Consider the following 17,398-nt stretch of genomic DNA (forward strand, 5'->3'; position numbering starts at 1 on the left):
ACAAATGAAATACCTTTAGTTTACTCGGAAGCGTGAAGGATAGAGACCAGCACGGGCCCCCAGGGGTCTCCAGTGCTCCACATTCAGAGCCTCCCAAAGCGCCTGCGTTCCGGGAGCAGCTTGGAGCAGCACTGAGGCTGCCAAACCCTCAGTGTTTACCCGAACCCTAGGCTTCGCAAACCCACATGTCAGACTTCCTGTTCCCAGAGATTCTCAGTTCTCTCTCTCTCTCTCACGTCCTTTTGGGCCTCCCGGCAAAACCAGAATGCTGCTAGGAACCCGAGGAGCGCTTGCACCCAGCAGCCTCACCCCTCCTCTCTCCCCACCCCAAAGGCAGGAATTTCTGGGATGGGCAGATGGTCCACTCCCTCTTCCTCCTCCTTCCCCGAGCCCGAGTGGGTAGGGCGGGGAAAACTCCGCGACTTTCCTCCCGTCTCCCAGCCCAGAGCCCTAAGTGCCTGCACACCGCGGCGCCAAGGGGTGGTAGAGTGGGTCTCCCGGAGGGGCAGGGGTGGCGAGGCCCGCAGAAGAGTGGAGCGCGGAGGAGGCTGCGGTCCCGCCTCCCACGCCGCAGGCGGGGTGCAGCCGGGGAGCTCCGGCCCCAGCAGGAGCCACGAACAGCGCTCAGTGAGTCCAGTGGTTAGCGATGCTGTCGCAGCTGCCACTGCTGCTGTCCTCGCTACTGCTGCCGCTGCTGAGGGCGCCGCGGGCCTGCGCCGAGGGCTTGCCGGCGGCGCTCCCCGGGGAGCGGGTCCTCGAGTGGCAGGGTGAGTGTCCCCAGGGCCAGGGAAGCAGATGGACTCTCAGGAGCAGGGCATGATGGAGGGAGAAAAAAGGGGGCAATGCTGTGGGCAGGCGGGGGCAGCTGGTTTGTGTGGTGGCTGCGTGGCTGCAGTTCCAATGCCCTGAAATCCGGGCAGTCCCCTTGCCGACACAGCCAGGGGTGCACCTGGCTCCCAGGGCGGCGCATCCTCCAGGTTATCGACCCCGGGTGCGGCAAGGGGCGGAGCCTGAAATCCTTTGACTCAGCTCTGAGGGGGTCTCAGGCGTTCAGACCAGGCTGAGATAGGAGGGTATGAAAAGTTTCAAAACATAAACTTTTTGTCCCCTCCCAAAGCGAGCTCGCCTCCTAGTCTCCTAGCCAGAGTGGCCCCAAACAGGCATTTCAGTTCTGCCCTTTGATGGGGGTGAGGGGGCACTTCATCTTTACTAACTCTTCTCAGACCAGGTAGGGGAGAGGAGCTCTGTGATCCAGATGAATTATACGAGCTAGCACAAGTTTATTCTTTGCTTCTTAGTTTCTCTCAGTAGAATAATAGGGTCTGTGATATCCATGAACCACTGAAGAATAAGTTACCCCAAAACATTCACATGCACACACGGATCAATTCAGCAGACATTTATTGAGCACGTGCTACCGGTAAGACTAAATAAGGAACGTGTAAGGAGAACTGAAGAAAGGTTTCTGACCTGCAGGGATCCTTATTCAGAAATGGGCCATCTCTAAGGTGGAGAAAACCACATCCCAGAGCAAAAGTCTGAGCCTCATCCTCTCTGCCTTTGTGTAAAACAAAGTGTGATCAATGTCTGCATTTTTCTTTTTGCTTTGTCAATATATTTTGTATACAGTTTTTGAGATATTCTTTCATGAACTAAAATATCAAGACAAGTTGAACAACACCACTCATTCAAAAGTGGCCAAAGGTTAGAAATACTCTTAACTTCTTGGTTAGTTCAGTAAACACTGCTCCTGTGCATGCATATAAGACCCCATAGATGTAGTCCAACCCCATGAAGAGTCTGCCATGCAGTGATTTTGTCTTTTTATTTTGAAATGTGGGATTTGCCTGAGCACTCTGTGGAAAGACAGAGCTCACATGACAAAAATTGGAACTGGGCCACACAGAGAGCAGGTGCTGGTGATCCTCTGAGCCAGAGTTAGCACGATGGGCTAATCCTTTCTATATATGGCAGACCCAATTCCTGGCCTGAGATAGTTACAGAGTGCCTTCTCTTTAATAGTCAAGGGCACTCTGAAATCAGTACTCTCTGCTACCTTCAGTACCTTGCAAGTGCAGTTTGCAAATCTGAAGGAGCTCCATGTAGTCAACATAGAGATTCTTCAGATATGAAAATGCTACTACTGGTGTCCCAAAGAGCAAAGAGTATGTAGTAATCGTCACCCAGACTGACCTCCCAGACTCCAGTCACCTGCATCAGTGGGATTTCAAGTGTAATCTAGACAGGTTTAAAATCAAAATTTTATCTATATAAAGAGAGAAAAGTAAAGTCTTAGTATTGGAAAGGAAGTGAAACATTGTCCACTCCAACTGTACATTCTTTAGATGCAGAAGCTGAGGGTACGGCTACCATGTAGTTAGCCATGTTTGGGGTGCCTCAGTTTACCATTGTGTTCACTATACCACACCAATTCACCTTTAGCCATGATTAACATCCAAGAGCAACTGGGAGAAAAAATTCACTCATTTTTGTTTCATACCCTCTAATAATGGATATATACTAACTCACATCAGATTATACCTATAGTATTTTTCATCTGATTTATTTAATATATATTTGTTGATTGATCAGGTATGTATTATAAGTATACCAGCCTTGGGAGACATGATAAGATTTCATTGTGCTGACTTTTCAATCATTCATCAATAATTTTGTATTCAAAAATCAATAGTTAGAATGTCAAGTAGTAGTCAAGTTCATGCATTTCATTCAGAGTCAGACTCTGAATTCAACCCCACTGTGCCATTTGCCAGCTGTGTGACTTTGAGTAAGTTACTTAGGTTCTCTATGCCTTAGTTTCCTCTTTTGTAAAAACAGAACTAATAATAATGTTTACCCAAGTGTTGTCCTTTTGTTGCACTGTCACTGAGGCTTCTCCTTCCTCTGGCCAGTCCAGACCATTCTGATAAGTTGACAACCCTGTACCAATTATTCACTGTTTTGAATACACTGTTTTGAATACAGCACTGTACTTGGTAGGTCTGGAGCTTGACTCCTAGCTCTAGTTGGCTATACTAAGAGGCCATATTGTGTTTGTTTCCTTTTACCCAGAATCCTGTCCATTCTTCTAACAAATGCTAAAACTTGATAAGCAGAATGAAGAAGGGTCCAAGCATCCTAGTGAAACGTGGGCATAGTCATTGCTACAGGAAATTACCTGAACACAAGAAAAATGCTTTGAAGCCATGTTGGGGGTTGAATATCTTAAATGTGAACTGACCTCAACCAAGACAGTAGGAGAGTTTCCTCCAGCAGTGCTCAGCTTGCTGGTGGCAGGAGTGTGAGGAGCCCCGGGCTCTATCAGGCCTGGGGACAGGCAGAGTAGGCTCTTCTGAACAACCAGTGAGGAAGGGGAGTAAGGATGTGGATGAGCGTGAGGTGTGCGTGCTTGGGCATATGGTGCTACGTAAAGAGAGAAAGTGAAATGGTAGGGATGGCAATTCTTGACATCTCTGCCAGTGGGAGGAGAGAGGAGTAGCTGGAGACCTTGACTGTTCCCTTGCTATCTGTCAAACACTATGTTTTTTTGCTGTCTTGGTTTGGCTTCATTACTCATTGGAATGCACGTAGTTTATCTGGGGGGTGATTCTAGAAAGTACAGTAAGGAGTGAGGAAGGGAGGCAGGAAAGGGAAGCCTCTATAGGCAACTGGGGCTCAATTTCATAAAAGACCCTCTGGAGCCCTGTGTGGATCTCCGTGGCCTCCTGAGGGGCCAGAAGCTGGGGTGTTTGCTCCCAAACTCCCCATCTCATTGAATGAGGGTCACTCCTGGCACCTAAGCCCCCTGAGTTTCTAGCCTTCCTGTAACACTCTCAGACAAAGTCACAAAGTGAGCTAGGGTACATGGAACTGCCAGTGGGAGAGTGAGCTCCAGGGTAGGGGTGTGAGTCCTGAACCAACAGAACCTTCTGTGCTCCCCCATGTTGGGGAGATCAAATCATGTGTAGGATATGACACTGTCCCCCAAGAAGCTGAGAGTCCAGAGACAGAAGCAGAAACACAAACAGTTGCAAAACAGAGCCGTAGGTGTTATAACAGCAATAAGCAAAGCCCAGAAGGGATGCAGAGGAGGGCCTGGCCTGGGAGCTGGACACTCACAAAGGGGCATTTGTTTTCCTAAAGGCTAAGTAGATAGTTGCCATATGGGAAGAAGTGAGAGAGAGCATTCCTGGTAAAGCATATTTTATGTGAAAAAAAAAGAATCATGTATTAGCAACAATGAAGTTCAGTGAGCCGAAAGATCCTATCTGAGCTCTTTTAGGTGCAAGGGGAAAAGTCCACTGAAAGTCACTGGGGTTGTAAGGGTCCCAGGATCTCAAGAAGAACCAGGAATAGGTTCTCCTATGTACCCAGGCCTCCTGGAACCTGGGTATTGGCCACTGGAATGAAGCAGCTACCTCCTGTTGCTCTCTCAGGGCTACATGGTGGCTCCTGCTGGTTCTTTCTGTTGTCTGGATTCTTCTGCTTCTACTTTCAGGACCTCTCATGTGTAGCTCCCACCGCTTCCTGGGAAGAGTCCCTTGACTTCCTAGGAGGAGCTGGTCACACTGTTCCCAGCATGCTGGCCCATCCCTGTGCTCTACCACTGAATTAAAGGCTTTCCCATGGCTAATTGGCCATGGTAGGGATGTCAGCTGCACACAGGGGTGCTGCCTCATCAGGGGCTGTGGATGGCGTAGATCCTCAGAGCAGAGTCAAAATCAGGACAAGAAGCTGTGATATGTCTATATTTGGAAGCCTGAGAGAAATAAGGAAGTGAGAAGTTGAGTTGGAGGCATTCGTTCTAAACAAAGTCTGGGTGAGTGGATGGGGTACAGCAGAGAAGGGCCTCATGCATTTGGACAAAGGGGAACTAGATCACACTTTTAGGTTTAAGTCAGTTTGGGTTCTGAAGAGGGTAATCATGGAGGGCAACAAGAGATCACCTAAAAAGTTAAAATTGAGCTGAGTCAATTCTAGTAGGAATGGCAAAGAGTCGGAAGTTTGGATTCAAGAAATAAGGGTTAACTGGGCGCAGTGGCCCATACCTCTAACCCAGCAGCACAGGAGGCTGAGACAGGAGTGTCACAAGTTCAAAGCCAGCCTCAGCAAAAGTGAGGCGCTAAGCAACTCAGTGAGACCCTGTCCCTAAATAAAATACAAAATAGGGCTGGGAATGTGACTTAGTGGCTGAGTGCCCCTGAATTCAATCCCTGGGCCCCCAAAAAAGAAAGAAAGAAGTTTTAAAAATAAAAAATTTCTTTATTTAGAAGTTACAGAATAGGAAGAGTACTGGTAATTCAATGGAAATTCCAGATTTTGGAGATGAACCCATTCTGGGTAGTGACCAGATGCAAGATGTGGTCATAGAAGTGGTCACTAAAGTGGAGAAAGAAGGTCCTCACAGCAGAGAAGTTCAAGGAACCAAACATCCAGAGCAGTATTAAATCTGGAGCTCCAGAGTTCAGAACTCTCTCTTTGGTAAACCTCAATAAGAAATATATTCTGCACCACGCACAATGGCACACGCTTATAATCCCAGCAACTTGTGATGCTAAGGCCTGAGGATAGGCAACTTAGTGAGGCTGTGAGACCCTGTTTCAAAATAAAGAATAAAAGGGGCTGAGTGATGTAGCTCAGTGGTAAAGTGTTCCATACCCCCCAAAGCAGTATATTTTACATGAGAACCTGAAAAATATATATACATATATATGTTACATCAGAACCTACAATACACACACACACACACACACACACACACATATGTATCTGAAACAAAAATGTCCTTCAAAACAATATCCTTACCTACTGTGACATGCTGCCTCTCTCGTACTCGATTCCATTTTGTTTTGCTGGTCATGACACAAGGCACTTGGCTAGAGTGCTGGGTCATCTGTAAGAAAGTTAAAAACTATAGGGTGGGAAGACAATAGAGAGCCTGCTGCTATCAAAGTCATACCAAATGTGGAGAAGAGTGGTTCAGGACAGTGGGGCCATGTGGCAAGAAAAGGAAGAGGAATTGGTGTGGGGGAGAGGTTTCTGAGAGGAGACAGCTCCTGGAGACAGCAGTGCCGAGTAGCTGTGGCCCTGCGAGTCCCCCAGAGCTTCTATTTCTAACACAAAGGTTAAAATGACTCTCTTCTTTGCTCCTAATATTTTCTGACACTTGGGGAGTGGTTACTCTGTGTTGTTTTACATACATCCACATATTGTAGCCTCATAACAACAAGGTAGGTAGTATTAACACCTCCCCTTTTACAGATGAAGCAAAGTTGAGTAACTTTGGAAAATTCTGTGGGCATACCTAACCCTTCTTCATTTGTAAATCAATAGGTCCTCAATCTTTCAGGCACTCACTAGTTCAGAGAACCCCTGGCCATAACTATGTGACCCCATGACATAGTTAACTCTGTACCCTGCTGCAAGACAGGAGCATATAATTTGAACTTGCTGCAAGAGGAACAGGAGGTCAGCTCCTTGCTCTCTATAACTCCTCCCTTTCCAACCCACTAGTTCTACATGTGGGAGTGAATATTTTCATAAAGCAGAAATGTGCAGAGCTATTGATTTATTTATTGTTCTAGGCAATTCCCATGTCCCTAGGCAATGAGCCATTCCCTTAATCTGGAGATTTGGAATTTAAGTAAAAGCATGATCAGAGAGTGGCTTAGCTGCCCTTCCTGGTGTGAATCACTCCAGCCATCTGGACATGGTTTCTGCTGTCTCTGTCTGTCATCTCTCAGCATCTCCCCACTTCAGGTTTTTTTTTTTTTTAATCCCACCTTCTCTGACAGGCTTCTTTCCTCATGAACCTTTGCACATCGGAATAGATTTCCAGCTTTCCTGGTCCTTTTTATTCTTTCTCATTAATGTTCTGAAGTCTTTTCCCATTGGTGGTTGTCAAAGTAACTGACACCACACAGTGCACATTCCAGCCAATGACCAGAAAGGTTGAGCTGCAGGGGTAGCCTAGGTGTCCCCTCCGCTCCTCTTCCTTGACTAACAATCTGCTTATTTATCTCAGGTTTTCTGAAGTAACCGTGCCTTTATGTTACCTCTTCTGAATTCATCCCCATGTGGCAAACCCTCATATCATCTATCAAAGTAAGATATTTAAGGGATTTATAGACACTTCCCTCCATTTGCTTTCAGAAATTATCCTTGAAAGCTTTTTAGGAGATACTCCAATACACAGCTAGGAACATAAATTTTATAGCTTGAATTGATCAAAATGAAAAGAAATATTATTGTTTATAAAATTACAAAAGAGCACCTTATAAATATTGTCTTAAGACATTTAGGGGGAAATATTTTATAAACCCATCAAAAAAGTTGAGGATTATGATTAGGATTTCTATATCGTGGGTTCTATGATACAGAGCAAAAAAAAAAAAAAAAAACAAGAGGTCTCTGCTTTTATGAGTGACCCCATGGCTTTTCAATTTATGATACTTTCCAGACTACTATAGTTCCAAAGAAATGTGTTTAGAAAGTTCTACTATTTCTTATTTTCTGCCTTCTACTCTTGAGAAATTTTCAATGATGAAACTGTAAACAGGAAATTCAAAGTGATTCTTTAATTGTAAACATTTTCTTATTTTGCTGCTCTTTGGTACCATCCATGTTCAAAGTCACAGTTTGCTTTTACTGTTATTACCACTGAAGAACTGAAGCCACCTTTATCAAGATGCCATGACACCAGCTAGGTGCAGTTATGCAAGCCTATAATCCCAGTGGTTCAGGAGGTCAAAGCAGGAAGATTGCAAGTTCAAAGCCAGGTTAGCAACTTAGTAAGGCCCTAAGCAACTTAGCCAAGACCCTGTCTCAAAATAAAATATTAAAAGGGCTGGGGATGTGGCTCAGCAATGAAGTGTCCCAGGGTTTAATCACCAGTACACACACACATATATACCAAAAAAAAAAAAAAAAAATTATGTCACCAGCACTTATAAGAGCCTCATTTGTAGATGAAGAAACCAAGCCAGATAGTCTTCTAGCTTCAAATACATCTACCCTAAGAGAAGGGCTCTGTAATTCGTCAAAGTTTTTTGTTTGTTTGTTTTTTATTTTACACAGTGCTAATCACGTTCAGATAAGAACAGGGAGGGCTTCATGGACATGTACCAGCATAGTTACTCAGGGCTTAGGGTTTGGTGCTCTGTAGTTTGGGCTCTTGGTTTTTTAACTCTTATCTCTGAACTTGTGTGCCTTATGTGAATCTAACAGAATAATGACACTCAAGCCAGAGGCTTGAGTAAAACCACCTGGTAAATCCTTCCCAGGGTAGCTTCTCAGTTGTCATTCCTGCTCCACAGTCACTGCTGCCTTCCACCCCGGAGGGCAACAACATTGCCAAGAGGTTTGGGGGCAGAGGCCTGGGGCCTGGGATTGGACACCCTGTGGCATCTCAGGGCAGGCTGCTGCATGCCCTGAGCTGGCAGCTCCACTTCATGTTTTGTGAGGACTGAGTGGGAGTCCATGACCTCTGTCCCATCCAGGTACTGAGTGTGTGCCGTCCTCGGTATTCACAGAAGTTGCAATCCCTTGTGGGCCCATGGGAAGGAGAAATTGATTTGACTTCCCCATGTCCATCCAGTGCCACGCACTTTCAATTTATCCTGGACCCTGCAAATCGTGTAGGCAGTCCAAATAAGAGGGATGGAACCCCCAAACATGATTTTGGAATGAGACCTTGTTTGCAGATAGGGTCTTTATAGAGGTAAACAAGTTAAAATGGGGTGATTGGAGTGTCCTAGTTCATATGAATGGCATCCTCATCAGAAGGGGAAACTTGGACAGAGAAACATGCATAGAAAGTAAATTCTGTTAAGAGACAGGAAGAAGACAGCCAAGGAAAGAGGCCTGGAGCAGCTCCCCCGCTCCTCCCCTCGGCCCTCAGAGGGAACCAAGGTTGCCACTCCTTCATTTTACAATCCAGCCTCCAGAATAGGAAGAAAATTAATTTGTCATTGAAGCCACGCAGTTCATGGTCCTTTCTTAGGGCAACCCTAGCACCATAGATTATAATATGTCTACCACTAAAAGTTTTTTTTTTTTTTTTGCTGTTTTGTTTTAATTCCTACCTAGAAATTAAGTGAATATATAGATATTTTAAATAAGTATATTCTCAAAGCAGTTAAGACAGATAGCTCAGTGTAAACGCTTTTGCCTTCAATAATGTTGTATTATTTCCAGACCTGTCTTGGTTGATGGTGGAGCTGTTTTCTGTTTTTGTTTGCTTTGGTGACCTAGTCTCTGTATCATTTCCCCCAGGGCTTTAACATGCAGGCATCTGTGAGATGTTGAACAATGTCTGTCTTCTTGTGCTTGCCATAACTCGGAGACTCCCTGGTGACTGAGATGATACATTTTCAACACTGTCTATAGGATAATAACAAAGCCACTGTGAATAATGGTTTTTATACCAGCAATGTCTATTGGGTACCTTCCAGTTAAATAAGGCCAAGTGATGGGGGAATAGACCATAAGCTAAAAGGATGAAAAATGTTTTCAACTAGGTTTAAAATGCATTGCTAAGATAGTGAGTTGTAGCAAAGAGCCAGGGACAAAGAGAGGGAGACAGGATGGAATGCAAGCAGCAAGGACAGTGTGAAAGGGTTAACCCTCCCACAGGGGGCTGGTAACAGGCAATTTGAAGCCTCACAAAAGTGCAGCCCAGCGGAGCTGATTAAGCTGGGTTTCATTTTTCCCACATGTGAAAGAGTATTGTGTTCTTCCGTGGAACTTGGAGCAGTGATTTGGGGAGATTAGAGAGAAAGAGGAAGAGAACATGTAAAAAGATTTAGCAAGAGGGGTCCCAAGGGCCTGTGGAGCTGCTGATTATCCAGGTTCAGAAGCTGCAGGAGAATAAAGAAGTTTCAGAGTCAAGGACAATGCTAGGACAGGGAAAGAGAAGGATGTTCTGCAACAGGAGGAGGAGAGGTGGTTGTTTTGCTTTTGTTTTATTTCTGTTTTTGTTTGCTTGCTTGCATTTTGTAGTCCTGGGGATCAAACCCTACCACTGAGCTACATCCCAGCCCTTTTTTATTCTGACTCAAGGTTTTGCTAAGTTGCTAAGGCTGGCCTCCAACTTGCAATCCTCCTGCCTCAGCATCCTGATTCAAGGAGAAGATTTTTTAAGTACTTATGTAACTTTTTAGTTAATTAATAGAATGCAGTTGACAGAAACTCAAAGACTTCAGATTATTAATAGACACACCAAAACTCAGAAGATTTGACCAAAAATGCACATTTCATGCAGAAAAGGGTCAGAAGGGCTGGAACATTTTTTGCTTAGTCCTGTGGATCTGTTCTTTCAAGAACCAGGCAGGTACCACTTCCTGTAGGCATGGGAAATTCCTCACTTACTGGATTGGAAAGTCACGTGAAGAACCCAGATTTTCCATATCACTCAGCAGTGAGCAGGACTTGATTCTGCAGCTTACAACATCCCTTCATTGTTCACTGAAGGGGATGTGACAAACCCAAATCTGTGACACTGGACAAGGGGGACACAGCTCCAGAAAAAGCTGACCACCTTCTGGTTACACAGAGATGCCCTCCCCATTAACTTTTGGGCCCCATTCCTGCCAAAACAGAAATGCTCTAGGAACAGCAAGAAAACGGACCAACTCAAGAGACGCTGCAGGCAGGAAGTACATGAGCCCAGCATGAGCTACATGGGCTGACGGAGTAGAGGAGGTTGAGCCCAGAGGATTGGGCTAGGCGATTGAAATTGGATTGCAGCTTGTAAACTGTGGCTTCCTAATAGTTTGTCTTAAACATTGCACTTGACATGAACCATACACTTGAACTTTTTTCTTTCAGTTCTCTTAACATAGAGCAGCACAGAGGCCAACTGTATGTACGTAGTTGAATTCAGTGAACTCCATCGCGTTGAAATTTATTGAATAGCAGGAAGCCCTTTGCTTGCTTAAAATGCCACCATAAAAAAAAATAGTATTTCTTTAGGAATTTTATTTTATTGTTTCAATTTTTATTCACTTTTTTTTTTTTGTTAAAAATGCAGACACTTCATGGAGGCCTAACAGTTCAAACCTCATCTTAGTCACTTAATACTCCAAACCTTCAATCAGCCAGTACTAAGAGAATAGTTATCTTAAGTTGAAGACAGTATTGAAGGCAGGGAGAGGTATTGGAAGGGGTACTAAGTTCACTTCCTAAAAGAACCTCCAGTTGGCACTGTACATATCAAACTGTACTCTTGGCCCTAGGCTTTGGATTCTGACATCTTGGCATTATAGAGATTGGCAGGCCTCTGACAGTCCTTTGAATACTTGAAGGCAAAAAAAAAAAAAAAAAGATTCATTACAACTACCTTTCCAGAATCATCATGTATTAGTCAGTTTTCTGTTACTATAATGAAATAACTAAGGCTTGGACTTTATAAAGAAAACAGGTTTATCTGGTGAGTATCTTATGGCAGATGGCATCTTGGCCAAAATACATGTGAGAAGGAGATCCCCCATGGCAAGAAAGGAAGCCAGACAGAGGGGAAGAGGCAGTTTTGCACCTTTTCTATACAATCCTTTCACATGAACCAACCAGAGTCCCATGAGAACTGCATCAGTTCTTTCCAAGGGCAGCACCCTCCGTGACTTCATTACTTCCCACTAGGCCTCATTTCTTAAAAATCCTATCACATTGCCACACTGAGAACCAAGCTCCCAACACATGAACCCTTGGACACACTCACACCATGTCCCAACCATAGCATATCCCACTCCACCCATCACCTAATCCACTCACCTCTTCCCTGTATGTGATGTCTCCCTGTTGGCTAGGTCTAACTGCTCTCTCCTGTTCTTTGCATCACTAATGCCCTGACGCCTTTAGTCTCTCCAGGTGGATCACAGCAATAGTCTCCAGACTCTTCCCCAAGTGTGCTAGGGTACCATCTCCTCCCACCTAATTTAGAACTCCTCTGGGGCAGGGGCTTAGTCATTCTTCTTTGATTGTCTTGGCACCTAAAACAATGCTGGGCACATAGTAGGTGCTCAGTAATGTTTTTGTTGAATGACTCCCCACCCTGATTCATCTTTTATACCACAGCCTCAGTCATGTCTTGTCCCAAAGCTCCCTTTCACCTGAAGAAGAATATACAAATTTTTGAATAAAATTCAAGTTTTTGCTGGGCACAGTGGTGCACGCCTGTAATCCCAGAGGCTTGGGAGGCTGAGAGAGGAGATCGCCAGTTCAAAGCCAGCCTCAGCCAAAGTGAGGGGCTAAGCAACTCAGTGAGACCCTGTCTGTAAATAAAATACAAAATAGGGCTGGGGGTGTGGCTCAGTGGTCAAGTGCCCTTGAGTTCAATCCCTTTTACCCCCCCATCAAAATTCAAGTTCTTCATAAAATGATCCCAAACTACCTCTTTCTGACTTCACATTTTACTACAGTCAATATCTTTTTAAATTTTTATGTTATTTATTTTAGATATACATGACAGTATATATTTTGACATATTTATACAAACATGGAGTATTTATTTTAGATATACATGACAGTATATATTTTGACATATTTACACAAACATGGAGTATATCTTACTCTAATTAGGATCAAAGTCTTATGGTTGTACCTGATGTGGAGATTCATTGTGGTGTACTCATATATGTATGTAGAAAAGTCATGTTAGATTCATTCCTCTGTCCCTCTTGTTCCCATCCCTCTTCTCTTCCCTTCATTCCCCAGATTGTCATCACCCAGGAGCTGATTATTTGCATCATTTCTCGGCGTTGGTGACATTCTCTGTGCAGAATGTCTCCTCTGCATGATTTCTCGCCTCTCCTTCTAGAGATTGACACTCCCCCACTCTCCTGACCACTGTGACAAGGACAGGGATCTTTGCCTGTCTTGTTCATGAGTGCACCCCTGTTGTTACAAACATTAAGTCCCTGGTAAGTGTTTGTGGGATGAAAATACGAGGCAGTTGGTGGATTCTCGGTTCTACACTCAACTACTGCCTTTTACCCTTTACTTCCACCCCGTTGTGCTTTTATCTCTTAGTCAAAATACATTTGGGCACTGAGTTATAATTTCTTCCATACATTTCAGTGATTGCTGGGGAGAACATGGGTGGCTGGAGGGCATGCATTGCAACACAGCCCCCTCCACCTGCCGGGGTCCAGCACATGCAGTATTAGGTACCCAATACATGTTGGTGGTTTGAAATTTCAAGTCTCCTACTTCAAAATATTCAACAACAATCTATACTAGTTCCATTTTCTTCTTTCTAGCTTACAAATGAGTGCATGTCAATACAGCTATGTCTGGACTGAACATGGTCCTCACTTATACGAGTCTAAAGCTTCTAGGACAAAATGGATTTGATGAAAGTAAAAGAATGATTCAATTAAATAATCTTTATAGTCCCATCCAGCTCTGAAGCTCATGGTTCTGAGTTTATGGGTAAAGTGAAGTCTCCACACCCATATTCCTTCCTCAGCACTGTTCGGTCTTGTCCTCCCTGGAAAACGTGTGTACACTTCCCACGCAGAAAGGAGCCCTGTCCACCTCTTACATGACATCAGCAGAGGGTCCAGTAAGATGTCTTTAATTCTGGTCTGTTTTCTTGATCATGACTTTTATCACTTGTTTTTAAAGGGCTTATCTTGAGTTGTAATTATAGTATTTCCTTTAGAACAAACGGAACTTCCTTCTTTTTATTAAATAGGAAAATTTCCATGGTTTCAGAACAAATAGATACAGTTTCAAAGGACAGATATTTAGGCAAATAATTTCTCTATATCTAACACCATATATAGTGAATGCTTATGGAATGAATTAATTCATGAAGGAAATATTTTATTGAAATAATGTCATAAAAGAAATTTCCTAAACTTAAGTTTAACAGTTGCCCAAAGAAACGTTCTTAGCCCACTCCTCAGAAAAGTGTGTGTTATCTTACGGTATGTTATCTATGGTTTCCACTAGAAGGAGCTCAGAAGTAGAAAGTAGGAGCACTAACTCCCATGATTTTTTTTAAAGGATGGAAATTAGCTTATAAGTTACTTCTAGTAAATCAATCCTTCTTCTTCTCCTCCTAAACTTATAATTATGAAGGGAAGCATAATAACATTTTCCTGCAAAGAGATTTAGTAATTCTGGCAGTACTTCATTAATCACTTAATCAGTGTTCAAGCAGAACTGATGTCCTTGACATATATAATCAATCTTGATTCCTCCCACATTTGATTTTCATCCTTTTTGAAACCCAGCAACTATACACACTAAGGATTAGTGGCCCATTTCCACATTATAGTTTTGTTAGAGACAACTCATGTGCATATAGTAATAATCAGAATATTGATTCCTATAGTGGGTCTCCTCACAGTCTATTTGAAACACCCTTATCTTTAGTGGATTTATGAAGTGCTTAGGATCAGATTTTATTATAACTTCATGGGAAATAGGCTCAGGTCATTTATTAGCTTAACATATTTGGAGGTAGCCTGTTTATTTTTAGAGGCAATCCCTAGGTGCTTGTTTATGAAACATTCTGAAGAACTTTTCCAAAGCTGCATCCTACAGGCACCTGGCATGGAATTGTAATGGTACCCCAAAATTAGGAAGCATGGCCTGGGTTTGTCTCATATCTTCTGCTTTGGAAAGGCATTGCTTTCAGAGATCAAGGAATCTGCCCAGTTCTAGTCTCCATAGCTCTTAGCCACTGACCAGCTATTCTACCTACCTAAGTTAGGTATATTAAGGGGTGAGGCCCAGATCTGGAGATATTTGAATGTATAAATATACATGGCTATGGTGCCATCATAGTAAAATAATTATCCTTTAATGAAAAATTAATGGAACTCTGAGCTAGCTAGAAAGTAATTAGTAGATTACAACAGAAATTAAAGTTAACATTCTACCCAGGCATGAAAAGGTGAAAAGGAGGGTTGGAAGGAAGGTTAATTATCAGAGTCCATATCACGTTGATGAAAGGTGGATTAGATTTTGAATGACTATTACTAATAACCATACAGACGTGGCCTTCATTAGGAAAACAAATTTCCTGATCTAAATGAAATCTCCTTAAAACCATTTATTCTCTCACTAACCCACCATGGCCACTGCCACTCCCTTCTCTTTTGCTCTGATGTATGGTGATCAAAGCAATTTTTTGACAACCAATTTAACTTCTCAAACACATGGCTATAAGAAAGGTTATCAATTATTAAATGAGGTATGGCTTTCATTAATACATTGGCAATTTTTTAATGGTGTCTTAAGTAATTTTTGTTACCATAAATCAGTTCTCTTTGGTCAGGTTAATTTTGGAGAAACCAAAGAACTTTACCAAAAGTGAAGCATTTTTCCCTTATACCCAGACATGAGGAGGTTCATTCTGCACTGTTTCAAATCTCTTGAAAGCTGTATCTTGCCCCTGCTGCATGACAAAACCCTCCCTAAACCTTGGCCATTGTAAAGGAACCTAACTATGAGCCTTGGGAACTCTGAAGGACAGACAGGAAGTAAAGTCTAAGACAGGAGCTTAGCTGAGGGGAGAGCAAAAGAGCCCTGATCAGACTTTCAGAGCAGAAGGGAGCTTCAGCATTCATGGGCCTCATCAGCAGCTACTGGCAAGTTCAGTCAATATTGAGCACTTACTGAACTTTGACATTGTGTTCAGGATACTCTGTGCTTGGACATGATTGTCATCTTCAAAAAATGAAAACAAAAAAAATCTGTGAGAAAACACAGCCATGATGATTGTGCAATTGGCGACTTCCAGTCAGCAGCTTAAGTCAGGTAATAGGCAGGAGCTAGCATATTCCCTGGCCGGGTCCCACTAGCTTTTGCACAGGAAACTCACCCAGATCCCTTCTTCTGGCTCCAGAGGGAAGAGTTCAGGACTATGTCACAAAATGTCTACTTCCTCCACGTGGCAATGTGGCCTCTGGTTTCTACCACTGTCATGATGTTCTAGCCACCTGTCTTTTATCTAGGTATGGAGCATTAGCTAGTGTCCTGTTTACCTGCTGCTGATAGTCCCATGCAACCAGTCTACTCCTAACAAAGCAAAATGTTGCCACTTTTCTACTCCTGATGGATCCAGCACAGAAAGCAAATGTTAAGAAGCATTGTTTTTTCACCAGCATGGGGAATTATCTAGCACTTTCCTATATCCTCTTGGTGGTAGAGATTTTCATTTCAGTAACTCAGCTGTCATGTTCTTAACATCCAGGCATGCCTTTGAAGAAAACCTAAAGTATCACCACATATCTGGACACCCAATGCCCCTCCCCCTTGTTCTGATTATTATCACTTTCTGTCCAGTTGTGGTGAGTGCTTTCTCTCATCAGTATCACCAAATGATTGACAGGTAGTTATGTTCTTCTATGGCCAAGGGAGTCTTAGATCAGAGGTCTCCATTATCTCCAATAAGTCCTTTATATTTCCCTCCCAAAAACCTCCTGTTTTATGCAAAGAAAGCCCTTCAAGTAGACCCTACCCATCAGCTCCAGATCTATGTGGAATGGCTAGCAGCTACAACCTAGCACAGCTTAGATATGCACACGGGATCCTTGTGGCACTAGTTAATTACATAAGAAAGTCACATACCACATCTTTTATTTTTTGTTACAGATAAAGGAATATTCATTATCCAAAGTGAGAGTCTTAAGAAATGCATTCAAGCAGGTAAATCTGCACTGACCCTGGAGAACTGCAAACAGCCAAACAAGTACATGCTGTGGAAATGGGTTTCAAACCACCACCTCTTTAACGTAGGAGGGAGTGGTTGCCTGGGCCTGAATTTATCTAATCCAGAGCAGCCACTAAGCATATATGAATGTGATGCCACCTACGTTTCCTTGAGGTGGCGCTGTAACAGGAAGATGATCACCGGCCCGCTCCAGTACATGGTGCAGGTGAAGCAGGACGACATGGTTGTGGCCTCAAGGAAACATCTCCATAAGTGGATTTCCTACATGTCCGATGGTGGGGACATTTGTGAACATCTTCACAAAGGTAAAAATGTTTTAAATCAAAGTGCACATGGGATGGTATGCAGTATTTAGGAAACAGTCATGCTAAAGATACTGGATAAATGACATTCTATTTTGTGTGTACCAAGCATGGTCTGTGAGGAGGCACAATTTATCAGGGGACTTATATTTTCTATAGTTCTATTATTTTTGGCATTTTAAAACAGAAAACAAAAAAGTCACATAGTTAAATTATTTCCCTCAGGGTTTGTTTCTTTTGTAGCTTTCTCCATCCACCTGTCCATCCATCCATCTATCCTGTACACACTTGTTAAGTGCTAACTATTCTTCAGCACAGTGTTAGGCGCCTGGTTTACAAAAGCCAATAAAGCAGATTTGGTGCCTCCCCTTATGGTGCTCTGCAGAATTATGCCTCAATAAAACCATGTCCT

General features: G+C 43.3%; 1 protein-coding gene across 1 annotated transcript in view; it reads left to right on the forward strand.

Annotated features, from left to right (window-relative positions):
• The first annotated feature begins 409 nt into the window (after positions 1–409).
• Pla2r1 (phospholipase A2 receptor 1) overlaps positions 410–17,398 on the forward strand; it is a 120,668-nt gene continuing 103,679 nt past the window's right edge. The window contains exons 1-2 of the mRNA XM_027937987.2: positions 410–767; positions 16,606–16,989. Coding sequence (XP_027793788.2) covers positions 647–767; positions 16,606–16,989 — 505 coding nt within the window. The 5' untranslated portion in view covers positions 410–646. The remainder of the gene's footprint in view (positions 768–16,605; positions 16,990–17,398) is intronic.

This window comes from Marmota flaviventris, chromosome 11, assembly GCF_047511675.1.
Source record: "Marmota flaviventris isolate mMarFla1 chromosome 11, mMarFla1.hap1, whole genome shotgun sequence".
NCBI classification, from domain to species: Eukaryota; Metazoa; Chordata; class Mammalia; order Rodentia; family Sciuridae; genus Marmota; species Marmota flaviventris.